The following is a 27347-nucleotide window of genomic DNA, read 5'->3' as shown; positions in this document are numbered from 1 at the left end:
CAGAGCTGCAAATCCTTCCCAGCAAGGAGCAAGCTGAAGAAATACGCAATCCCTATGTGATTTGAGGAAGAAATTGATCTTTGTTGACCTTTACTCAGAAGTCTTCAAACGAGAGTATTTAAACAACATGAAGTTTCTATCAATAAATCAGGGAAGTTACAACAACACTTCACACCACTTTTTGTTTTTGTTTTTGTTTTTGATGTGGACCATTTTTAATCTTTATTGAATTTGTTACAATATTGCTTCTGTTTTATGTTTTGGTTTTTTGGCTGCAAGGCATGTGGGATCCTAGCTTCCGACCAAGGACTGAACCCGCACTCCCTGCGTTGGAAGGCGAAGTCCCAACCACTGGACCCCCAGGGAAGTCCTCACACCACTTTACTAAAAATGTAAAATTCACACCTTAGTGTTCACACTCAGGGACTCTTCCTGAATCACATGAAGGTCCTGACACAAACGCCTTGGGGCACTTTCTTCCCTGTGAGATCTGTGTACAGGATGCAGCACGGGCTTCCCGAGCCCAGGAGCTACCAACCATTGGGAGACACAAAATGCACCATGGCCTTGGTGAGATGTGTCTGATCCTCCCACCTAAAGCTGCAGCAACCCGTGCCAAGCCCAGCGATTTCTGCAGCCGGGTCCATCTGCAAAGGTGACTGCAAATTAGCTGTAGAAGCAGGGAGGGCAGCTTGAAGCCAGCATTCCCTAAAGTGACAGCAAAGAGGGGAGACCCCTGCTTTCACTAACATGGGGCATTTCACGAAGGAGCACAACAGGCCCACAGGGCAGCTTGGGGCCCCCCGGGCATCCCTGACTCGCAGGACAGCTCAGTAAGTGCCATGAGTGACCCCCAGTCACCAAGCAAACCTAACTCAACCCAACATCCTTGGTGCAGTGAATGCAGTGAATAAAAAGACACCGAACCAATTAAGATGAAGCCTTGCAGTTCAGTGGGGGGAGGGGTCTCTGCTGCATCAGTCACACAATTTACACACATCAGCCCATGCACCGTCACACAGAAGCCACATCAAAGCTCAATGGCACAATTCAGGATTGAGTCACAGACCAGACACTCTGCTTGAAATAAAGCATAAATAACGAAAGATGTGTCATCAAAGCAAAGACACAACTTCAAAAGTCTGCAATCATTTAAAATAGTCAATGGGGTGTGGGGCCATTGCCCAGCCAGAGAGGACACCAGGGGACACCCAGGCCCAGCTCAAGCTCACTCCAGCCAGAACCTGGTAATTGAATTTCCAATGAAATGCTAACTCTGTTAAATAATACCATTTAAACAAAATGGTAGTCCCCACAGCCTGAAATATAAATCTGATAACACACAGTGCAGATCAGAATACGCAAAAGTGTGATTTCCACACAGTGAATTCTCAAATGCTCCATTAACCCGGCTTTGGCCTGGACGCTGCCCTAAGGGCACGTCAGCCCCAACCCAAGCCATCCAGCCTGGGTCGTCCCTGAGATGAGCTCAGAGTCCCCCACCCAGGCACCCACTCCCCCAACCACAAAGACACTGCAGGTGACAGAGAAGGGAAACATCCCTCCCCCATGGTGCACCTGTCACCTAAGAAAACGGACACCCAGGCAGGTGACAGTTTTGTAACCACTTACGTTTGGGATACTGGGCCATCCTCCTACCAAGAGCTGGATTTCACTTCATCCCAGCGGGCAGGACACCGTGCCCATCAGGGCCCCAAGAAGAGCCTGCTGACAAGGAAGCCTGGCGGGGAGGTGACCTAAGTCATCGGCCAGGGGGGAAACCCGCGCCCTTGGGGTTGTGGAGTCCTCCGTGTGCCATCCTGAAGTCCCCGGCTATCACCACACTGAATCCTCCAGAGCCTGTGTTGTCTGCACATCCCTTCACAGCGACAGCTCAGAGCTGGTCCCGGCGGCGCCCACAGACCCTCAGAGAGCGCGTCACGTGGAGATCGCTGGAGGCGTAAAGAGCGCGAGACATCAGCCCCTTATCGCGGTGCCTGGAGCTCCGCCGCCAGCTTGACGCCCCCATGTGGCTCTGAGGCCACCGGCGGCCCTTGGAACGGGGCCGAGGTGTGCTGGCGTGTGACACACGCACCAGGCTCCGCGCCAAGCGTGGACAAGAAGGCAAAGCTCCCATTAACGTTTTGTACTGAGTGATGCTCACATGCTCACGTTTCAGATGGAGTGGGTTAACTAAGACACCTTATTAAACCAATTTCATCTGTTGCTTTTTAACTTTTGTGACGTGGCTACTAGAAAATCTTAAATTTCACAGCTGGCCCACATTCTACTCCTACAGACAGAGCTGCCTGGAGTATAAAATTAAGAATTCGAGCTATCAGAAGACATTATTTGAACAGATGTTAATCCATTAGCTTTTTGTAAATGTTTCTCAGACATGTAAGTGCAGATGTCCAGGGGAAAAGTTCTGTATTCAGTCTGTTTCCATGGCCACAAATGTGGAGCCCTGAGCACATCTGGGCCCGATTTTAACACTCAGTCCAAGGCAGGGAGCCTCAGATGGGTGGCAGAGGCTGCTCCATGAGAAAACTGCAGAGCTCTTCCCATCGCAGCGGCTCCTGCTGGCGGGTATCTCCCTCCCACCTCCTCCTGGCTTGGCTGGCCCCGGGCGCTGCCGCCACCGCCGCGCCTCTTCTCGGAGCCGCTGCCCTCGGCTTAAGAGTTAAGAAATATGGGGGTGGAGAGAGGAATCAAGATGGCAGAGTAGGAGGATGTGTGCTTACTCCCTCTTGCAAAAGCACCGGAATTACAACTAACTGCTGAACAATCATCAACAGAAAGACACTGGAACTCACCAAAAAAAAACACCCCACATCCAGAGACAAAGGAGAAGCCACAATGAGAAGGTAGGAGGGGTGCAATCGCGTTAAAATCAAATCCCATAAATGCTGAGTGGGAGACTCACAAGCTGGAGAACAGTTATACCACAGAAGTCCACCTACTAAAGTGAGGGTTCTGAGCCCCACGTCAGGCTTCCTAACCTGGGGGTCCAGCAATAGGAGGAGGAATCCCCAGAAAAGCAGACTTTGAAAACCAGCAGGATTTGATTGCAGGACCTCCACAGGTCTAGGTGAAATGGAGACTCCACTCTTGGAGGGCACACAAAAAAGTGTGCTCACCAGGACCCAGGGGGAAGGAGCAGTGACCCCATAGGAGACTAAACCAGACCTACCTGCTGGTGTTGGAGGGTTGCCTGCAGAGGTGGGGGGCAGCCATGGCTCACTGAGGAGACAGGGGCACTGGTAGCAGGGGTTCTGGGAAGTGCTCATTGGCGTGAGCCCTCCCAGAGTCCTCCATTAGCCCCACCAAAGGGCCTGTAATCTCCAGTGCTGGGTCGCCTCAGGCCAAACATCAAACAAGGTGGGAACACAGCCCCACCCATTGGCAGACAAGCAGATTAAAGTGTCACTGAGCTCTGCCCACCCAGCCCAACCCACCATCAGTCCCTCCCATCAGGAAGCACCCACAAGCCTCCTAGATAGCTTCCTCCACAAGAGGGCAGACAGTAGAATCAAGCAGTATCAGCAGTATTTCATCTTGTGGAACTGAAAACCATAGCCACAGACAGACAGAGAAAATGAAAAGGCAAAAGACTTTGTACCAGATGAAGGGACAGGATAAAACCCCAGAGAAACAACTAAATGAAGAGGAGATAGGCACTCTTCCAGAAAAAGAATTCAGAATAATGATGGTGAAGATGATCCAGGACTTTGAAAAAAAGACTGGATGCAAAGATCGAAAAGTTGCAAGAAAAGTTTACCAAAGACGTAGAAGAATTAAAGAACAAACAAAAAGAGATATGCAACACAATAACTGAAATGAAAAATAAACTAGAAGGAACCAACAGCAGATTAACTGAGGCAGAAGGGTGAATAAGTGAGCTGGAAGACAGAGTGGTGATAATCACTGATGCAGAAAAGAATAAAGAAAAAAGAATGAAAAGAACTGAAGACAGCCTAAGAGACCTCTGGGACAACGTTAAACATACCAACATTCGCGTTATAGGGGTCCCAGAAGGAGAAGAGAGAGAGAAAGGACCCAAGAAAATATTGGAAGAGATTATAGTCGAAAACTTCCCTAACATGGGAAAGGAAAGAGCTACCCAAGTCCAGTAAGCGCAGAGAGTCCCAGGCAGGATAAACCCAAGGAGAAACACGCCAAGACATATAGTAGTCAAGCTGACAAAAATTAAAGACAGAGAAAAGTTATTAAAAGCAACAAGGGGAAAATGACAAATAACATACAAGGGAACTCCCATAAGGTTAACAGCTGATTTCTCAGCAAAAACTCTGCAAGCCAGAAGGGAGTGGCATGATATATTTCAAGTGATGAAAGGGAAGAACCTACAACCAAGAATACTCTACCCAGCAAGGATCTCATTCAGATTCGACAGAGAAATCAAAACTTTACAGACAAGCAACAGCTAAGAGAATTCAGCACCACCACACCAGCCCTACAACAAACGTTAAAGGAACTTCTCTAAGCGGGAAACATAAGAGAAGTAAAGGACCTACAAAAAACAAAAACAGAACGATTAAGAAAATGGCAATAGGAACATACCTATCAATAATTACCTTGAATGTAAATGGACTAAATGCACCAACCAAAAGACACAGACAGGCTGGATGGATATAAAAACAAGACCCACATATATGCTATCTCCAAGAGACCCACTTCAGACCTAGGGACACAAACAGACTGAAAGTGAGGGGATGGAAAAAGATATTCCATGCAAATGGAAATCAAAAGAAAACTGGAGTACTCATATCAGATAAAATAGACTTTAAAATAAAAAATATTACAAGAGACAAGAAAGGACACTACATAAAGATTGAGGGATCCATCCAGGAAAAGGAGATAACAATTCTAAATATATATGCACCCAATACAGGAGCACCTCAGTACATAAGGCAAATGCTAACAACTATAAAAGAGGAAATCGACAGTAACACAATCATAGTGGGGGACTTTAACACCCCACTTACACCAACGGACAGAGCATCCACACAGAAAATTAGTAAGGAAACACAAGCTTTAAATGACACAATAAATCAGCTTGATTTAATAGATATCGATAGGACATTACACCCAAAAACAGCAGATTACACGTTCTTCTCAAGTGCGCATGGAACATTCTCCAGGATAGATCACATTTTGGGTCATAAATCAGGCCTTGGTAAATTCAAGAAAATTGAAATCGTATCAAGCATCTTTTCCAACCACAATGCTATGAGATTAGAAATCAATTACAGGAAAAAAAACTGTAAAAAACACAAACACATGGAGGCTAAACAATATGCTACTAAATAACCAAGAGATCACTGAAGAAATCAAAGAGGAAATCAAAAAATACCTAGAGATAAATGACAATGAAAACACAATGATCCAAAACCTATGGGATGCAGCAAAGGCAGTTCTAAGAGGGAAGTGTATAGCAATACAATCCTACCGCAAGAAACAAGAAAAATCCCAAATAAACAATCTAATCTTACACCTAAAGAAACTAGAGAAAGAAGAGCAAACAAAACCCAAAGTTAGTAGATGGAGTGAAATCATAAAGATCAGAGCAGAAATAAATGACATAGAAACAAAGAAAACAATAGCAAAAATCAATAAAACTAAAAGCTGGTTCTTTGAGAAGATAAATAAAATTGATAAACCTCTAGCAAGACTCATCAAGAAAAAGAGGGAGAGGACTCAAATCAATAAAATTAGAAATGAAACAGGAGAACTTACAATGGACACCGCAGAAATAAAAAGCACCATAAGAGAATATTACAAGCAACTATATGCCAATAAAATGGACAACCTGGAGGAAATGGACAGATTCTTAAAAAGGTATAACCTTCCAAGACTGAATCAGGAAGACACAGAAAATAAGAACAGACCAATCACAAGTAATGAAATTGAAACTGTGATTAAAAATCTCCCAACAAACAAAAGTCCAGGACCAGATGGATTCACAGGTGAATTTTATCAAACATTTAGAGACGAGCTGACACCCATCCTGCTCAAACTCTTCCAAAACATTGCAGAGGAAGGAACACTCCCAAACTCATTTTATGAGGCCACCATCACCCTGATACCAAAACCAGACAAAGATACTACAAAAAAAGAAAATTACAGACCAATATCACTGATGAATTTAGATGCAAAAGTCCTCAACAAAATACTAGCCAACAGAATCCAACAACACATTAAAAGGATCATACATCATGATCAAGTGGGGTTTATCCCTGGAATGCAAGGATTTTTCAATATATGCAAATCAGTCAATGTGATACACCATATTAACAAATTGAAGGATAAAAACCATATGATCATCTCAATAGGTGCAGAAAAAGCTTTTGACAAAATTCAACACCCATTTAGGATAAAAACTCTCCAGAAGGTGGGCATAGAGGGAACCTACCTCAACATAATAAAGGCCATATATGACAAACCCACAGCAAACATCATTCTCAATGGTGAAAAAACTGCAAGCATTCCCTCTAAGATCAGGAACAAGACAAGGCTGTCCACTCTCGCCACTACTATTCAACATAGTTTTGGAAGTCCTTGCCATAGCCATCAGAGAAGAAACAGAAATAAAAGGAATCCAAATTGGAAAAGAAGTAAAACTGTCACTGTTCGTAGATGACATGATACTATACATAGAAAATCCTAAAGATGCCACCAGAAAACTACTTGAGCTAATCAATGAGTTTGGTAAAGTTGCAGGATAGAAAATTAACACACAGAAATCTCTTGCATTTCTATACACTAACAATGAAAGATCAGAAAGAGAAATTAAGGAAACAATCCCTTTCACCATTGCAACAAAAAGAATCAAATACCTAGGAATAAACCTAACCAAAGAGGTAAAAGACCTGTACTCAGAAAACTATAAGACATTGATGAAAGAAATCAAAGACAAACAGATGGAGGGACATACCATGTCCTTGGATTGGAAGAATCAACATTGTGAAAATGACTATACTCCCCAAAGCAATTTACAGATTCAATGCAATCCCGATCAAATTACCAATGGCATTTTTCACAGAACTAAAACAAGAAATTTTATGATTTGTATGGAAACGCAAAAGACCCCGAATAGCCAAAGCAATCTTGAGAAGGAAAGACGGAGTTGGTAGAATCAGGCTTCCTGACTTCGGGCTATACTACAAGGCTACAGTGATCAAGACAGTATGGTACTGGCACAAAAACAGAAATATAGGTCAATGGAACAGGATGGAAAGCCCAGAGATAAACTACGGTGAACTAATCTATGTCAAAGGAGGCAAGGATATGCAATGGAGAAAAGGCAGCCTCTTCAATAAGTGGTGCTGGGAAAATTTGTCAGCTACATGTAAAAGAATGAAATTAGAACACTCTTTAACACCATACACAAAAATAAACTCAAAATGGATTAAATATCCAAATGTAAGGCCAGACACTATAAAACTCTTAGAGGAAAACACAGGAAGAACACTCTTCAACATAAATCACAGCGAGATCTTTTTTGATCCACCCCTTAGAGTAATGGAAATAAAAACAAAAATAAATACGTGGGGCCTAATGAAACTGCAAAGCTTCTGCACAGCAAAGGAAACTATAAGCAAGATGAAAAGACAAGCCTCAGAATGGGAGAAAATATTTGCAAGGATTAATCTCCAAAATATATAAACAGTTCATCCAGCTCAATATCAAATAAACAAACAATCCAACCAAAAAATGGGCAGAAGACCTAAATAGGCATTTCTCCAAAGAAGACATACGGATGGCCAAGGGGCACATGAAAAGCTGCTCAACATCACTAATTATTAGAGACATGCAAATCAAAACTACAATGAGGTATCACCTCACACCGGTTCGAATGGGCATCATCAGAAAATCGACAAACAGTAAATGCTGGAGAGGGTGTGGAGAAAAGGGGACGCTCTTGCACTGTTGGTGGGAATGTAAGTTGATACAGCCACTATGGAGAACAGGATGGAGGTTCCTTGCAAAACTAAAAATAGAACTACCATATGACCCAGCAATCCCACTGCTGGGCATATTCCCAGAGAACACCATAATTCAAAAAGACACATGCACTCCAATCTTCATTGCAGCACTATATACAATAGCCAGGACATGGAAGCAACCTAAATGTCCATCAAGAGAAGAATGGATAAAAAAGATGTGGTACATATATACAAGGGAATATTACTCAGCTGTAAGAAGCAATGAAACTGGGACATTTGTAGAGACATGGATGGACCTAGAGACTGTCATACAGAGTGAAGTGAGTCAGAAAGAGAAAAATAAATATCGTATACTCACACATATATGAGGAATATAGAAAAATGGTACAGATCAACCCGTTTGCAAGGCAGAAATAGAGACCCAGATGTAAAGAACAAACATATGGACACCAAGTGGGGACAGCGGGGAGGGTTGGGGGGGAATGAATTGGGAGATTGGGATACCAAATTGTACACTCTAAATATATGCAGTTTACTATGTGTTAACTGCATCTCAATAAAAGTTCTTAAAAAAAAAAAATAGAAAAAAAAAAAAAACTGGACAGAAAGACACTTTCAGGGACCCAGGGTCACTGATCACATTTCCATAACGTTCGTTTCACCGTGTGAATGGAGAACCCTTCAAAGGTAGGAAGAACCCACAGACCCACCTCCCAGGACGCAGGGCGGGCCATCCATGTCACACTGGCCTCTGTAGTGAGTGATGACCTCTGGCTCCAGACCTGAGGGACAGCAGGCCCCCGTCACCAGCCAGCTGTTCAGGTGGGAAAGGAGGACTCTTCTCCTCCCTTCCCCGCCCAGCCCTCCCTCCATATACGAAGCTTATGTTCTGCCACGCAATTCCCCCACCAACCAGCCTCTTTCACAATGTAGTAAAAACAGCAGAGAGTATCCTGGTTTCTCCCCAGCTGGGCAGCCTGGTGAGGAGGAAACGATGGGACCTTTGAGGTAATGGGAAAAGAATTCTAATTCCGGCTCACGCCTTGCGTTTCCACCCCATGAATTGGGGCTCACAGCGCCAACTCCATGGCAGCTTGGGGCCCAAGCAGAGCCTGGGCTCAGGTCCCACTGAACCCCCAGCTGTGATGGGTCCTCTACTCCCCTGGGCCTGCAAAGTGGGAGCAATCATAGTGCCCAGGTCACTGAGTTGTCACAAGGACTAAGTGAATTACTGACTTGAATTTATTGCCTTTGTATGAAACTTCTTCCCAAGGACTTATTTTTAAGTGAATTAATGAGCAGAATAGTGTCAGGCTCCTAAATTAAATGGCTGTAAAAGACCCTCTGCCTCGAGCTCCCCTGCAGCCTCATATCCCGTTGATCACTGACCCTCACTGGCCCCAATCACCTCCTTCCAGGACCACGTCTGCTCCACACATCTGGGGACCCCAAGCCTCCATACCCATGTTCCCTCTCCACCTGGCCAGCTCCCAGGGAGCAGGGCCCCCCCAGGCCTCTGCTCCCACAACTCTCTGCACTTCTCTGAAAGCTGGAAAGGACTTCCAGGAAACGTCTCCCCAATTCCTTCAACCTTTCCCAGCCTCTGTGGTTCAGGCCAGTACTGCCCAAGGCTGGTGGCCACACCACCTGAGGACTCTGACAAGCCAACATCAGGCTGCACCTGGACCGGCCACATCAGGACCTCCGGGCTGAGGCCACGTTGCAGCATTTCGGGGATTTCAATGTGCAGCCCAAGTCCAGGACCACCAGGTTAATAAAAGACCACAGCTGCAATCCTTTCAAGCACGATTTCTTTCATAGAATAAAGACATCATCTGTATTGCAAAGAGAGCTCAATGCCTTTTTTTTAACCTAAATTAATCCAATTAGAGTATAAAATACACACATTACAAAACATCTCCATTGAACTTGAAACTTTTCAGCTGGCACTTCACTCAGTCTCTTGATAGCACCCCACAATACCCACAACCTAAGCTCCAGGGGGGGAGGGTGGTCAGAGACAGGACACCGGCCTCTGCGAGGTCACAGCACCGCGTGGATGCCTGGAGGTGATGCAGGTGGGGAGCACAGAGCAGGTCCTCGGGACAGTGACCCAGGGTCCTGTCTGTGTCTGTCCCTATGGGAGGAAGCCATGCAGTCCGTGGTCTGTGAGGCGCTGCGGAAACCCCTGAGCTGAGGGGGTTATAAGTGCAGATGACTGTCAACATGAATATTAATAGCAGCGTGATTAACAACTGAGGTTCTCTGCCAGACGCCTGACTCTGATTAAACCGAGTCTAGGAGCCAAGGCCCAGCGGGACACACAGTGCTCCCAACATCCAACAAAGAAGTCTAAACGGTCAGGTGGACGACGGCCAGGGCAGCACTCGGCCAGGACGCTGGGCCCGCTGCCCATACCCCACCCAAGTTCAGAGCACCCCTAGATGAATAAACAGAGAAGGGAGAGAGGGAGGAAAGCACTCGGAGCTGACACTGAAAAGTGCAGACGGGATCTCAGACCACAGCTCACCTGGGCTCAGCCTGCTCCACAAAGGACAAAACCAGGACTGCTTTTTTTTTTTTTTTTGGTAGAGTCACCAATCAGAACTGTTCCACAAGCTATTAACTCACCTAAAATAAAATTTTAAACCACTGTGGTTGCTCTCACTACAAATATTTGAGACTTAAGAGGACACCAGCTGTCCTGCCGAACAGCAGCCCCACTATAACCAGGGCAGCCGCTTCATGATTCAAATACGCCCCCATTGCATCCTGCCTCCTAAGTCCTGGATGTGAGTTTCAGCCTTAGAAATGATCCCTTTCCCATTCTTAAATGCTGTGGTTTCTGCCTGACTAATGCCATCTTTAATTATACATCACGGAGCATCTTACTGTGATCTAATGGGGTCTATCACTCATGAAAACAGCCCCATCAGCAACCACAGTCCCCAGAGCCAATTACTTGAACCGCCCTGCATTTCTCACAAGTGCCTGCCTGCACCTGCACACACCTGCACACACCTCGAGCCCCAGCATCTCACCAATTTGTCCAGAAAACACGAGCACATAATGCCAGCTTTCTACCAGCCCCACATAGCACAGCGACGGCTGGTGGCACCTGGGCCTCCCCCAGGTGGTCACACGTCTGGGCTTTCAGGCCCCATGCTCTGCCTGAGTGGCACCCAGAAGGCCAATGTTGCCCAAGTCCTGCGGCAGCTGGCGGTAGAGCCAGAGGGACCCACCGAGATGGACCGGCTGTGAGCACGGGCCTTTCCTGTCGCCACAGGACAGGACAGTCCAGCTGGACAGGCTTTCTCAGCACACAACACATTTGGAGCAAACTAAAGGTCGGCAGAAGTCAGCTAGTCCCCAAACTTCCATTCAAAGGGATGAACTGACAACCAAATTAATCACTGTAGACGTGTAACGTATAAAATGATACATGTATGTTTTCTATATATTAGTATATGTATATATACACATAAATCCATTTATATAGATTGAAATATATTCATTCCTGAGAATGAACAGGTCAGGCTCTAATTCTGGACAATTTACCTAAATAGCTGATGATTAACCTCTCATCCTTGTAACAGAAACTCAAGTTACTAAACCAAGTGCCCTAAGACCTAGAAGCAGAAAAATATAACTGGAAAGGCCACTCAGTGGACAATTAAGAATAAATCACTTTTAAAAGAGCTGGGAATTGTGACTGTGAGACCTCCTGTGTACGTCCCTCTTGCATAATTGGCGCGGCATTTTTCTCTGGCCCCTTTATAGGCCTATGTTTAGAATTCCATTTAGTGCGGTAAGATTTTCACTCAATGTGAATCAGATGTGTTGACCAAGCAGCAGATGGGAAATAACAAATACACACAGACAGAGCGTTTCTTTGCTGTGCGCGCATCACAGCTCGTCTGGGGCTGCCTGTCACACGTGGACCCAGTTCTGCCTGCAGCGTGCTGTCCATGCACCTGCTCCCCAAGGGCCCCCAGCACCGGTTCCCTGGACTTACGTCCTGCTGAAAAGCCTCTCAGTGGCACTGACAGCTGTCATTCCAAGAAACAGGCATTTCAGCCATTTCCTCCTCTTTCTAAGGAGGTACAGCAGAGCTGGAGGGGAGGGTATTCGTTACTTTATCCCAAACACCCCAGGGTGTGGATGAGATGGAACAAGACAAAAGGGATGTCCCAAACTTGGAGGAGGAAGGGTTGCAAACAAATATCCGGATGCAGATGCTGCAGGTCCCCCAGTCCTTGCCCCCAGGTCCTTCCCCAGGGTCCCAGCCCAACTTTGTTGGGGGTCATCCACTCCAGGACTTATTACAATGAAAAATCAAGGCTCAAGAGTAACACCAGCCCCACCAGCCCCACCAGTCCCACCAGCCCTGCCAGCCAAGGTTCTGAGGTGCTCATGTACAGCCAGGTTCTCCCGGCTCCTTCTAGGTAGGAACCCGTCAGGCCACAGCCTTGAGGTGCCCAGGTGCCTGTTCTCTACTTGGTCAGCACCTTGCAGACAAGGACTCTGCAGCACAGAGGTCACACCATGCTCATTAAGGGCCTGGGCACACTGTGAGGATGTGTGGAGGGGGCGTGAGCCTGGCCCAAGGCAGCACACACACCCCGATACCATCACCCTCCACCCTAGTGCCAACTGCCAGAGTCCTGCTCTCTGCTCCGGGCTCAAGGTAACGCACACACACAGCAATAACCATCACCTCCCAACCCCCTCTCCAGCCAGCTGCCGGAGTCCTGCTCCCTGCGCAGAGCACAGACCCAGGGGACGGCATGGTCCTGACCCTGATGAACTTGCAACCTGCACAGGAGAAAAGACCCAAGACCCCAAAGGCAATCAGGGAATAGGTTCTGGAGAAGCACAGACATTCAGTGAGAATGTAGGAAACTGTGGCTCCAGAGGTGCACAGGGCCCTCCAGCACCACCCGGTCAGTGCCGAGAGGTAAACGGGGGACACACAGTAAGGACAGGGCAGCCTCAAGCGCACCCTGCGCGGGGGGGGGGGGGGGGGGGGCAGTTAAGAAGCAGGACCAACGATGTCTTGATGCTCCTCTGCAGCATCCCAGGGATGCAGGAAGAAGGTGCAAACAGACCTGACAGACCTGCACTCAACGCTGGAGAAGGCAGTGTCTCATGTAAGCAAAGGGCAAAGGCCAAGCAGAACGAAGAGCAGGACGGTTACTGGCTGTGCAACCGAGGCCCAGGTGGGGCAGGACAGGGACTTAGAACCTGCCCGAAGGGAAGAGTGGAGGGGACCTGTGACTCAAAAGACATCTTAGGACAGTCACCTGGCCGGAGGTACAGCAGACTGTGTCCAGGTCCTGGCCTGGCACCTGACGGACTCCTGGGCACAGGATGACTCCAGGCCAGGTGGGCCTCCAACAGCAGGGGGACACATGTCACTCTTAAAACTTCTTGCCCATTTATATTTTTAGCCTCAAACAAATCCCAAAGGCTAAGTTTTCACACTTGCTATTTGAGTTGAAAAATTAAACGTTGGATTCCAGGCATAAAATGCTGCCCTGCGTCTCACATTTATCTCATCCGACTTCTCTGTCTCACGAATCCTCAGCACAAATGCAGCCCAGGCCCCAGCACCTCGGGCACAGAGCAAGCCAGGGGTTGAAAAGGCAAATGTCAAGCTGCTCAGGGAAAATGAACTCTGCTCATTCTAGGACTCCAGGCAGTTTTTATCCAAACTAGTCATCCAGGCCTCATCCTCACAACATTTACTTTAAATCGACTTACTTTTTATTTAAATCTGTTCCAAATCAAACCTCATGTAACTGCCATAATTTTTTTAGTGGACCACTTGACATAAGTAGAAGAGATTATGAAAGTAAACATACGTTAACATAAAGCCCACCACCAAGTGCCGCTGAGCACATCTGCGGCCACCGTGGCGACCCCGCTGTTTTAAATGCACCTCGTGCTGCATTTGCTGGCGAGGTGGCAGGCAAACTGTGCCGCTTTCTAGACCAAAATAATTCTTACCCCAAGTTCCTCAGTGCTGGTTGTAGTGCCTGGTACATAGTAGGTCCTCAGACATGCGTTCAGTGAAGTAGAGAGACACGCAACACCAGCCCATCTGCACGGCTGTGTGACAGCCCCTGTGCCTCTGCCCGGCTCAGCACAACCCAGAATCCGCCCTCCCTTCCCCAGCCCCTCAGCTCCACAACACTCACACCTGCTCCTGGAGCCGGTGGGTCTCTAGATGTCACTCACCATCTCCGTTGACCTGAATTCCTGCAGTGAATTCTAATTCACTGAAACCCACATAAATTCACAAGAGCAGCACACACACATCCCAGAAGCAGAAGAGCAAAGATCCTAGTGTCTTCCGATTGCAGATGAGCACCATGGACCCGTTCCCACCACACACACGCGGCAGACAAGAGAACCCGCGTATCCTGTCATCTACATGCCATCTGGGCCAGAGTCCGGTTCAAAGATGCAGTGGCCTGTGAGCAGAATCAGAATCGTGCGGCTGCTTCACAAGCTCTTTTATTCTAACTTCGCTTAGAGGGAGAAGGGAGACATGTCACGGTATTTAAACCATTCACCACAGTCGACACCTCTGTCTGACACCCTCGTCTCTCAAGGTGAATTAGAATTCCAACAGGACAGATATCACACATGCATCAAATTCTTCAAACCCGAAGATCTACCAAGGAAGGCAAATCTGACAAAAAGTGACCTTGGTCTCTTCAAGCGCCATAAAGAGCGTTTCTCCCGAACTGAATCCTTGCTGATGTTTACTTCAAAAAGATACTTTGAAAAAGAGCATGTTAACTGTGAAAATAAAGAATAATACAGATTGAACTGAAACGCACCCTTGAAACAACTGTATAATTGAGATGCAATCTCGTCCTGCTCCAGAGAGCCTCACATGCTAGATGAAGGAACAACAGGTATAAGTCTGTCCTGCAGAGGCGGGAGGTGTAGACGAGCCACCCGTCCTGCAGAGGTGGGAAGTCTGGACAGGCCACCTGTCCTGCAGACGAGGTAGTTGTGCTTCCATCTCAGCACAGCCCTGACCAGCGTGTCAGCAATGAGCTTCCAGCTGCCTTCCTAAGGCAGATGACCTTTTGGACTTGTTTTCACTTTAATGACACTTGTAAGGATCAGGAGCACTAGGTGGATAGCAAACATAAAGCCTGGAAGCAATTTAAAGGTGAAACAGATTCAAGCCCTTGGCTAGACGCTAAACAGCACTCAACACTCCAGTCGTGGGAACTCAGCTGAGTCTGAACCTAGAGGCACAGTGTGTCCGTCTCTCCCCCCACCCCCCCACACACACCCATAATTTAGGACGCCGTATGCTGAACCCACCAGCAGTGAGGTGGGCCTGTAAAGCTCACGTTGGTGGTGATTTGAGGTTTTGAGATGCATGTTAGTGATGCCACCAAGCAGACGGCCCTCAGGTGCGCTGGGCCTGCACCTGCATCGCCTCTGTCACCCACTAAAGCAGACAAGCCCAGAAAAGCCAAACCATCTGCCCAGGGATTAACTCACCCACTTCCCGTGCCAGTCCTGGCCTCCCACCAAGTCCCCACCCTCCATCCCCACAGGACCGCAAGGAGCCCAGGGACCCTCCTTCACCTGGTTCGGGGAGGGGGTGGGAGGGGGCCACAGCCACAGGGGTAGCTGGTCCCAAACACCGCAGAGCTGGGCTGCTCCAGGCACTGGCCTGGGATTCGGCTCTGGCCCCCCGTGCAGAGGGGGGCACACGAGTGAGGGCGGCAGAGTCAGGTCGGCTCCCCAACTTGCAGAGTGACCACTCAGCCTCTCAGAGTGTCACAAGGATGAGACACTTGAGGCCTCTGCGTCTACCTTGAGAACCCTGGGTGGGGCTGAGGATGACACCAGGATGGTGGCAGAGCAGAAGGATGGATGAGGACACATCTCTGAAGACAGAACAGAGCCCCGGACAAACCCTAGGCGTCCCGGGCTCCAGACCTACGGCTACTGGTGACCTGCCCCCAAAGCCATGGCCGACAGATGCTCTCCCCCGGGACCCCCACCACCTTGCTCTGCACAGGCAAGCCTCACAGCAGCCGAGCTGAAAGCACCTGTGGCCGCGGGCACAGTGGACCTCAGGGCCTGGGCCACTTGGTTTGGGGCCAGGGTGTTCTTCGTGTAGTGAGAGGCATCTAACCAGGAAGCCAGTTAGCTGGTGTGTCCAGAGTTCATCTTTCAGGGTCAGCTTCCCATCTGCCAACCAGCCACCTCGCTGAGCAGTTGGGAAGAGAGGGGACACACAAAACATGGCCCGCTCTGCACACAGCAGGCGCTCTGTCAAGGGTCACACATCCCAGAGGAGCTGGCTCCACACTCAGGGCCCTTCTGAAAACACGTCCTGAAGGACTGGCTACAACTCATCTGTCACAAAGGCCGGCGTCAGCCCCGGCGTCACAGTGACCACAGTCACCAGTCTGCCGTCCCAAGAGCTGCCTGGCTTTCGTGAGGCCTCCAGGCCTCTTCTCTGGAGTCCCTGTTATGCCCCAGACCAAATGACAGCCACCCACCCCCACAACACAGGTGTGTCCTAATCCTAACCCTCCACTGGACAGCCAGGGCATCCACCCCAGGAGGGCTGCCACCCAGCTGGCCACTGTCCAGGCCGTCACTCCTGCCCAGGGAGTCTGGATTCCCAAGCACGTTTATGCAAGTGTGCTTACATACTTACATATAAATATAAACTCTAATTAAACAGCATGTAAACCAAAGACATCCGAGCACAGAAAAAGTCACTCCTTGGAAAACCAAGGTGACTGCTTAGGAAAGACTCACCAAAGAGAGATGGCTTTAAAACTCACTTCAGCAGGAACAAAATCAGAACACATTGAGGGGGAATTATTTAAAATCTGGAAGGTGCTCCACTCATAATTTTTTGAAAATCTCTTAGTTCTCAATCCATTTGAAAGAAACAAATAGAAAATCATAAATTGTGACTGTGGTTTAAACTAGAAAGGCAGGTTAGAACCCAAAGAATAGTCCTGATCCTGCATTCAAAAAACCATGAATTATTACACTTGTGTTTATAAGATAAAATATCTAATAGACATCATCTGTGTGATTCATTTCACTGTTCCCATTACTGGGTCCCAGTCACACTGGCTGAGAGATACACAGGTATCCAACTTAAACATCCCCAAGTGCCTGCAAGCAAACTAATCAGGCTCTAACACTATGTTTTCTATCAGCAAAAGCCTTACCTAAGCCTTCTAGAGTTCTTTGATTGTGATAATGTCCTTCCTTTAACCTTCACAGAGTTCTGACCGACACCCGCCCGGTTTTCCCGGAATCTCCTGAGAGCACAACGGCTTCGGCCCCTAACGCCAGCTCCATCAGGGGACACGCTGGCCTGGCTCACCCAGGCTGGTGCCCAGCACGGTGCGGGTACATAGCAAATCCTGTGTATGCCAAATATAGGCAAGAGAATCCCTTCCCAAAAAATCACTCACAAAAAAAATTGGAATTGTCTGATATTACAGCCTTATTCAGACACATTAAAAAGTATGCTCTGAATTCCTCAATTGTGAACCGCAAAACCCTCTCAGAAAGACAAGTTGTCCTGAAAACCTCCATCAATGAAGTTAGGGTGTTTAAGGGGTCACCTTGCAAGACCGTAAAACAGAACAAAAACCAAGTTAGGCCAAGAAACTCAGCAATTGTGATGGCAGTGCACTTAAAGGGGGACCAGTGCAGGATGGCGAGTCTCTGCTAGGCTTGGGCATTGTAACACAGTGTAAAAGTTCCAGGGCAGCACAATTACCTGATTCCAGATGCCACGTCTCAGATGCACAGGTGAACGCAGAGCCCCGCCCACCAGGCTGGAGGGTCCAGGTAACTCTGGTGAAAGATGCGAGTGAAGGGTGTGGAAAGTGCTTCAGGAACCAACCAGAGTGAGTATGCTCCCAGCAGCTACCTGTCACTAAATTAACAAACATCTAAGCAGATATCTGCTAACCTACGCACCTGAAATGTCCACACGTCCCAAAGGATGGTTGAAGGAGCTTCTCACTGGTAAACGGGACTGTCTTATATTTGCAGTCACCTGCTACTAAGGCATATATGGTACCTGCTGATAACGAGTGCCCATCTATTAAACAGTGTGTGGCAACACCCAGACTCCGGATATATTCCAGTGGACAGTCAAGTACCAAAGCCTATTTGAAAGTGATGTTCAGCTGAAGCCTTTGCCCGCCACACTCACAGGACTGCTTATGGTGCAGCCCTCTATGAGGGATGTCTGCTTGCCCAAGAAGATGCCCAACGACTCTTGAAAATCAGTAGATTAAAGGCTACATGATACTACAGTCCACATGGCCACTACTTTCTCTTTCCTCTGAAAATGATCAAATGTAACATCGGATTTAATTCAGACTCTTCCTAGGACTGAAGCTTAGTCTCCCTGGCAAGGGGGACCTGGAAGAAAGGACTGAAGGTCACACTGAGGTAACACAGGAAAAAGAAAAAAAGGAAATATGTTTCAGCGTCCACCAGGTTCAGACGACCCTGGACATAGTCTATTAGCTGCATATGTCCAGAGAGAAAGTCAACCAATCATCCCAAAATCCAGGTGACAAAAAATTAATTCCCTGGTACTAAGTGTCATTACTAAAAGTTATCACTTCAGCCCCTTCACAAACGTCTTTAAATGCCACAAATGCCACAGATTCCAGGAGCTGCCTCAAGGCCAGATGTTACCTCTCAACCTCCTGATAAAACATGATTCGCAAAACGTCCTCACTAGAAGCATCATTCCAAAACTCATTTAGTTCTCTGAGCCTGAGGAAGTAGCCACGTTATTTTGCAAATAAATGCCTTTAATTACAATACCTTAGATAATAACAGCAAGGCAGGAAGAAAAGTTTGAAAATCTGTAACAAGAACACTTGCAACTGGATTTAATCACAATTAAAACCAAATTAATTAACACAATCAATTCCCCTTCAGCAGTGATCCCATTCGTAAATATCCCTTGACTATTTTTGACTTGAGAACGGGCATTCTCCCTGACCCATAGGAAAAACCCAGTTTGGCAAAGTCTGACTTTTAACTCCAAAGCTTAACACCCAAAGGCTTAAGTTGCTAAACGCAGAGACACTGCAGTGCTGAGCAATTGGGATGGAGAACTTTCCCCTCACCTCAGCACTTCACACACAGGAAGGATTACTTAAATGGTTTATGCACCACCAGACCATTAAAAGGTCAAAAGCAGAAGGATACGGTTGTGCTTTCTAAAATGAATGATATTTGCAATAAATCAACAATCCTTTTAAGCTTTTCTACATTTGAAAAAAAATACAGAATATGAGTAGTTCCTCATTTCTCACTTAAACCAGCATCCCATGGGCTATCCTCCTCCCTACAACAGTGCCCAAGGTGGCTGAGGGTGTGAAATGACACACTCTGAGTAGCTCTTGAAACCAAATCACCAGAACCCTCAAGATAAGGTCTTTGAAACAGAAGCCTTCCACGCTGTACAATGTAGCTGCACACACGCACACACACACACACACACAAAAACTTCAAATAACAACCCAGTAGGTTCACAGAGGGCCTGATAGCCCAGGGGAGAACCAGGGCTGCCTGACAGGCCAAGTCCAAGAACGGCTCAGCCAAACATTCCTGGGCTCCAGGTTAACTTCTCCCCTCCTGCTAAACGAGTTTGTAATTAGCATTCTTGCAACCCAGGCACTCACTTGCCTCTGCCAGGTCTTCCCTGGCCAGACACCATCTTCGCAGCAGCCAGAACCTGGGAAAACACTAGGCACTAACTTCAGTCCTGCTAGGGAGGGTGTGCAGAGGACTAGTCTGGGGGTCCAGGAGAAGAAGGCTGTGTCTGGGGAGATGGAGGGCCCAGCAAAGTTACAAGGTTGGGAAACAACCTCAGCCCCACGAGTCACTGAAGGGGAGCAGGGGGCAGGGAGCCCTGCCCACCCCAAGGGAGGGTGGGGGGCTGCCACACACGCACAGGCCACCACAGAGCAAGTGCAGGTGGGAAAGCTATTCCAGAGGGAGAGGATGCGTGGACTGCAGGTGCTGGAGAAGTTCAAAAGGGGCGGGGGTGGGGGGGGCGGAGCACGTGATGTCCAAGAGTTGGTAAGTGGGACTTGGAGGATTACACCCAAGGAGTCTGGAGCAAAGTCGAGAAAGAAATGCAAGGCGAAGGTCATCGAGGAGCACCTCTGGTCCCCTGCCTTTCCTCACTCCCCGCCCTCGCCCCCGTCCCCACCCCCCAACACACACACACCTCGGCGAAGCGCATACCCACCTTTGCCGGGGGCGCGCTCCTGCTGGTCGCCAGCTCGCGCAGGCTGGCGGTGGCGCTGGTCGCCGCGGGGAGGAGGACCGGGGAGCCAGGGACGCTGCCCCCACCACCCGCGAGCGCCGAGGCCGCCCCCGAACCAGGCCCAGGGCCCGGACCAGGACGTGCGGGCGGGCTGCTGCCGGGGCTAGCGCCTGCGCGGGGCCGCTGGCGAATGCCGTCCAGCAGGCGCACCAGCAGAATGTTGGCGGGCAGCTCGTCCACGCCGCAGCCCACCAAGATGCGGCACTCGGGGCAGCGCAGCTCGTGGCGCGAGCACACGATGCTCTCCAGGCAGCGGCGGCAGAAGGTGTGCTGGCAGGGCAGCACTTTGGCCGTCGTGTCCAGGCGCTCCAGGCACACGGAGCACTCCAGCAGGTCCAGAAGCGAAGACTCGTCCATGTCCCCGCCCAGCCTGTCGCCGTCGCCCTCGCTCTGCGCAGCGGCGGCCGCCCTGGAAGCGCACAGCCTGGGCGCTCCGAGCAGCATGGGGACGGCGCCGGCGGCGGCGCTCACCTCTAGGTCCCAGGGCCGCTGCGGGGGTCGTTGCGGGGGCGGCCGCGGGTAGTGGGCGCCAGGGTCGCGCCCGGACGGCCGCTGGGGAACCGGACTGCACCGCGACTTCCTCCCCTGCGACTGGCAGCGCCAAGTGGTGCCGACCGGCCTGCGTGGCAGGGACCGGACCTCAGAGCCCCGCGAGCCCCTTCCGGGCCGCCGAGTCCACCCAGTTCTTCGGCGCGCGGCGCCCGCGGATGCGGGCTACACCTGTCCCTCCGCGACTCCTCCCCGCACGGGGTCCAGTGGCGCCGCCGCCGGGCAGGCACGACACCCGGCGGCTCTGCGCTCGCAGCGGCCAGTCCGATCCCGGGGAAGGCGGGGGCGCGGCGTGCGCGCTCCCCCGCACCGCCTCTGTGTGCCCTGGGCCTGCCCCCTAGCCGCTGCCCAGCGGGTGCAGCCGGACCCCTCCTCGTGCTCGGCGACGAGCACGTGCGCGGGGAGCGCGCGGAGGTCACGGTCACTGCCGGGCGCTAGGAACGGGCAGCCGCGCCCTGGACCTGCCTCCGCCTGGGCACACGCCGACCACCAGTCCTGCCCTTAGGGAGCCTCCAGAGCCCCCATGAACTCCGGGGCGCCCTCCCGCGCAGGCCTGGGCCTGTCCCCTCTGGTGCCCTAGCCTCCCTTCGCTCTCCGTGAGCCTCGGAGCGGGATGTTTCCGCCTGACGCCGCCGCGAAGGAAACTTTGGGCGGCGCTATCCCGACCGCTTCCCTGGGCAGCGCCGGCCAGCCGCTTGCGGACGCAGCCAACACCCGGGCATCCTCCTCGACGACGGCCCGGTCCCCTACCCGGCGGCGCGCGGAAGTGACAGCTCCGGAGCCGGGGTGGGCGCGAGGCGCCGGACGAAGCGGAGGGGAGGGAGCTGGGGTCCTCTGGCGACTTGGCTCGGAGGCTGCGCCGCTGCCCGCCGGACCCCAGCCTCGCGCGGGGCGCCCTTGGGGACGCTCTCGACCCCTCCTCGGGAGGCGCTGGCGAGGGGTGCCGCGGTCTCCTTCCCGGCGCCCGCCTTCGGGCGCGTCAGAGCGACGCAAGAGCGCACGGAGGCCCGGGGGCCGCGGGGCCGCGGCCGGTGGAGCAGATTCCCTGCCGAGCGCTGCCCCCTCGTGGCCGCTCTGGGCCCAGCCCGGGGCCGACACAGCCTGGTCCAGGGCCGGACGCTGGACACTACACAGCCTGGGACCGGGCTACAGTAGAAGGGCGCGAGGGCCTGCCTGCCGGTCAGGATGTCTTGCGGTGTGATACTAAATGTAGCTTTCTTGATTTTTCAGGGAGAAAGCAATATTTGTTGAGGCTTCAATGCCAAGAAAGTGCATCTTTTTATTTAATCCTCTAAACAGCCCTGTCAGATAATTATTTTAACTTCATATTGCATATGAGGAAGGTGAGGCTTATCGTTATGAAGTCAGCGCGGCAGGATTTTGTTTACGTTTGTGTCTCCAGAACTGAATGCGTGTAAAAGATCACAGCCTACTATGATATCAGCTCCTTACAAACCGCATATTTTTACACTGTAATATCCCAGTGCCTAGGGCAATGCCTGGCACATAGTAGGTGTTCAATAAATATTTGTGGAATTAATGAAAAAACGGTCTCCAAGTCCTCGCCTCGTGGTGATTTGAATGCACAGCTTAGCATCTCAGTTCCGGGTATCCTGAGTCACACCCTCAGTCCATGAAGTGAGGCGGCCAGTTCAGGGAAACTTTGCTCCTGACTTCTGATGGCCACAGGAGCCTTGCCCCGCCTGCCTTCTAGGCTCTCCTAGTGTGGATTGTGCATGATTATTGACGTTAGCATGGCCAGTGTGAGATGGAGGCATCCCTCCTGTGCTGCCCCGAGACCGGGCCTGGAGGCAGGCCTCCCTGGAGGGTCCCCACATGGCCATCCTTCTAACCTTTGACCTGTGCCCAGAATAACAAAGGATTCAGAATGTTTGATCCAAAAGCAGGTGGCATGGACACAGGACACCGGGGAGCTGGGAGAGCTGGTGGAGAGCAGGCTGGCAGAGAGCAGGCTGGCAGAGAGCAGGGGCTGTCTGGGGCGATGTGCCCTGGATGCTTTGGGTTTCAAGGAACAAAAACCAACTCTAGTGAGATTTGTTTTTTTCTTTTTAATTACAATATTTGTTGTTGGCTGTGTTGGGTCTTTGTTGCTGCACACAGGCTTTGTCTAGTTGCAGCAAGCAGGGGCTACTCTTCATTGTGGTGTGCAGGATCCTCATTGCAGTGGCTTCTCACTGTGGAGCACGGGCTCTAGGCATGCAGGCTTTAGTAGTTGTGGCACATGGGCTCAATAGTTGTGGCACATGGGCTTAGTTGCTCCACGGTATGTGGGATTTTCCTGGAGCAGGGCTCAAACCCATGTCCCCTGCATTGGCAGGTGGATTCTTAACCACTGCACCACCTAGGAAGTCCCTCAAGTGAGGTTTTAAAAGGTGCAGAAGAGATCACGGGAATCAAGACCCCAAGCTAAGAACTGGGCCAGGTCACTGCAGACAGGCCCCAGGGTGGGTGGCCTCCACCCCTCTCTCTATGGGACATACTCCTTCCCTCTCATACCAGCTGCCTCTACTTCCCTACCCACATGACAGGAAACATGGTTAAACTCCAGAAACATTTGATCTATGGCTTTGGCCACTGACAAAAGACATTCCTCTGACCCTGTCCTGGGCTGCAAGTTTTAAAACCCTGCCACCCAGCTTGGCCCAGGTGGCCACTGTCTGGACCAATGTGTGCTGGCTTCAGGGGACAATCATCTGAAGGTTGGCAGCACCTCAGGGATCACAGAGAAGGAGAGGAGAGGGTCTCAGGACATGTGGTATGCTAGGCAAAGGGAACCACCCCTACCTTTGTCTCCCCCTGTTACACACGACCAAGGCCACATAAGAGCAAACACAAGGCCACTGAACCCCACCTTTCTCAGACCCCCACCTCCCCTTGGGCCCCTGCCTTAACCCACTCCCACAGCACAGGCAGGCTGGAGGCCCAGGCATCCTCAGAGGCTGGGCAGGCTGGTGGTAGGACCCCGGGGAGTTGTGCTAGGCCTTGCAAAGGCAGGCGTTGTGACTCAGCCCCAGCAACTCCTTGAGTACATGGGAGCCCAGCCCCACCCCATCTTTCTGCTTTTCCAGAGAAGTTGGAGGGTCTGCTTTTTATGTGGGCTCTCCTGTGTTCAACAGTTGGCACCCAGTTCAGTTCTCAGAAAAACACCCTATTAGCCAAACAAAATGAGCATGGCCACATTGGCCCAATTGGCAATTTCTGGTTGAAGCAGCCAAAGGAAGTGAGCTGCAGAGTAAAGGAACTTAAGGATGTGAACTGAGTAGTTCAAGCATTACAAGCACAGGTTTCTATTACTCAGTTAAACTTGCACATGCTCAGGAAGTCAGTTGTATCTGTACATGATGGAGAAGCCTGGCTTAAACAGCCATTCATGTGAAAAGATCTTGAGAATTCAGGTGACCATAGCACAACCAGTCAACGTGAGTGTCAGCATGGCACCCAGGAGAGTGATGGAGTCTTAGGATGCATGAGGGGAAGTTAAGGGGCAGGACTTGGAAAAAAATCATCTCACTGCACCTTAGGCCATAGGACCACGTCTACGGGATTGCTTCCAATTCCAGGCACTGGCTATTAATGACAGAGTGGAAAGGGATCCAGAGGACTCGTCCGTGAATTTAGGAAGAATGAAGAGAAAACGTCCATCCAAAGAGCAGACAGTTCGGAGGACACAGGGCAGGTGGCTGTGTGTCAGGTTTCTGGTAGCCCAAGACCTCAACTCCTTCTCAGATTGGGAGAAATTCCACTCGGTGAAAGTCAGATGTTTGTTTTTCCAGCAAGGGTGTGGGGATGTGACTCAGACTCGGCCCTCTGGAGTCCTTCCTGGGAGGTGGAAGGAGGATGGCAGATGCTGGGCAGGTAGGGGAGGATGGCGGGACAGGTGGGGCGGAGGAAGGAGGGCCAGCGGCAGCAGCACCCAGAGTCTGGTGCCAGCCAGGCAGTCTGTCCGGAGAGAGCTGACTGTGATCACCACGCCAGCCCAGGTGTGAGTGCAGTGATGAGCCTGGGCTGTGGCCTCCACTGTTCTGCCAGCCTTCCTGGTGATCCTGTGGGCTTCTCAGTATCATTTAATTAGTTCCTTTTTTGTTAGATTGGCCAGAGTCAGTTTCTGTGGTTTGCAACAGGGAATCCTAATTTACACACATTATTCATTGTCCATCAGAGGCCAGCGAAGACTCTCAACTTGAGACAGCTGTTGCTGTGCTGACCAGCAGCAACCCTCAGCCCCTGAGCTGGCTGGGCACCAGATGAACCCTTGGGACGTCAGATTACGCCCCAAACAGCCCCTCGAGGTCTTCTGCCCACCAGAAGCTGCCGAGCGTGGAGCCTGTGGACCAGGCAGCGTGGGCAGAGCCTGTCTTGCAGACGCCCTCCCCACTGTGAACCTCAGCCACGTCTTTGGAAGCTGCAGGGTGGAGGACTTCACCTCCTTGAGGCCTGAGGCCCTTGGAATCTCTGATACTGAATGACATATTAGAAGAGAACGTTTGCTTTGACTTATTATTGGGGGAAAACTAGAACGAGTGAAAGTTTCAGGGAGGCAGGTTTCTGCTGCACACAGAGGAGAGCTTCCTGATGGGCCGAGCTGTCTGCCCTCAGCCGTGGCAGTCTCGTGGGGCAGGAGAACCTTCAAGCACAGTTATGTCTGGAAAGAATCTTGTAAAAGACACCAATCCTGATCTCTCCCTCCTCTCCCACAGGGCACCTCCGTTTTAGGCTATGGTACTGCTCAGCCCAGCACCCCCTCCTTTGGGGAACCTCCCATCCCAGTTCAAGTGGCCCCATCACCACACCTGCACCTGGGTCCCCGACAGGCCATGTGGCCTAGACTGGCCAATCAGAGATTAGTTCAGGGCAGGCACGTAGGAAAGCAGCCCCAGTGAGCTGCTAACCTGAGACTTTGACACGTGAATATAGACATCGAAGTTTTCTCTTCCTTTTGGATTCAAAGCCTTGAAAATGTAGACTCTGGGATTTCAGTGGCCACCTTCCCAGCCTGTGAAGAAGGCCTGTGAGAGCACAGGTGAGAGCACAGGTGAGAGAATCGAGGGATGGGGTGGGGGGGGAGACCGTCCAGATGATGTCATTTGACCCCTGAGTTAGTGGACAAAGCTGTCCTTATAGCATTTGTGAGCCGTGATAATCCCGCTTTTGCTTAAGCTAGTTTGAGCTGGGTTTCTGTCACTTGCAACCGAATGAATTTCACCCAAAGTGCACCTTCCTGTGGCTTCCTGGCCCCTCACTGACCTGGTGTCTAAATTAAAACAGAAGCCCCCCTTTAAGGTGTTCCCCCACCTTGGTCCCTCACATACACCTGGTCACCAACTCTGCAGTTTTCTACATCATAATAGGTCTGTATTCCCCGTGTCTCCACCTCCACTTCCATGACCCCAACTCTGCCCTCGCTCCCTCCAGATGGTGGCCCCTCCACCCGCAGCCCCTTCTCGCCCACATGGGAGCTGCTTGCTCCTGCTCACAGCTGCTGGGACTCTTCTTGTCTTCCAGATTCTCTTCCAACAGCGCCCCTACCTGTCCACCTATGGGTGTAAACTCTGCATCTTTCTGCTCCTCTTTGAAACCCCTTCTATCTCACAAACCACCTCCTCCAGGATGTGTCTCCTGGTTGCCTCTCTTTGAATCCATGTGGCTCTTTTTCCCTGCATCTTCCCTCTTCTGCCTTTCCTTCTATTTATTTTGTAGTGGTCTTGTAGCCCCTATCAGCCCCCAAACTCCTCAAAGGCAAAGACTGTGCTTTATTGCTCTTTTAAGACCCATCAAGAACTGTCCTGCAATTGGCAAGCATTTAATAAACATCCACAGACTTGGGCTGAACTGCATTTGAAGAGGCTGAACCAGCTGACCTCTAAATTCCCCTCCCCTCCAAGATCAGATGAGATCACAGTGAGTGCTTTTAGGCATCTGAGATCTGGACTTTCTACTGCACTTTCTTTTTATTAAAAGGGATGAGGCTCTCAAAATTAATTTCACACAGCGTGTGTCGTGTGTGGAGGCATGAGGTCATAATAACAGTAGAATCAGAGTTTCCAGTGCTTGTAACATCTGTGTCAGTAACACGTAGAGAGAAGGCGGGTGGGAGCCATGCCGTCCACAGGCCTGAGACCCTCCTGGGAAGCGCCTCACTTCTGACATCCTTCCTCTGTCCTCTGTCCTCTGCACGTGGCCTTCTCTCCACTGAACCCCTGCCCCACCAGGCCCTCAGCTGCCATCCAGCTGTGCAAAGCCCCCAGAGTATAATTAGCCTCCAAGTCTATTAACCATATACATGAGCACCCAATCGCTGCAGAGGGCACAGCCCTGGCCCAGGAGAGTCAGCAGGAGAAAGTTCAGAGGCTGTCCTCGGGACTTGCAGTCAGTACTGAAACCTCACCGTGAAGGGCAGCCAGGAGGACTGCAGGGAGGAGGTGTTCAGCCTAGTG

General features: G+C 50.4%; 1 protein-coding gene across 6 annotated transcripts in view; it reads right to left on the bottom strand.

Annotated features, from left to right (window-relative positions):
* SH3RF3 (SH3 domain containing ring finger 3) overlaps positions 1 to 21871 on the bottom strand; it is a 224441-nt gene extending 202570 nt beyond the window's left edge. For all 6 annotated transcript variants that reach the window (XR_009054670.1, XM_057741557.1, XM_057741558.1 and 3 more), the window contains exon 1: positions 20266 to 21871. Coding sequence is in view for 5 of the 6 variants with exons in the window: in XM_057741557.1 (XP_057597540.1) it covers positions 20266 to 20787 (522 nt within the window). In the remaining variant the exon portion in view is untranslated. The remainder of the gene's footprint in view (positions 1 to 20265) is intronic.
* Positions 21872 to 27347: the final 5476 nt, after the last annotated feature.

Source organism: Hippopotamus amphibius, chromosome 7 (genome assembly GCF_030028045.1).
Source record: "Hippopotamus amphibius kiboko isolate mHipAmp2 chromosome 7, mHipAmp2.hap2, whole genome shotgun sequence".
Lineage (NCBI taxonomy): Eukaryota > Metazoa > Chordata > Mammalia > Artiodactyla > Hippopotamidae > Hippopotamus > Hippopotamus amphibius.
This window is presented reverse-complemented; position numbering and strand designations above follow the sequence as displayed.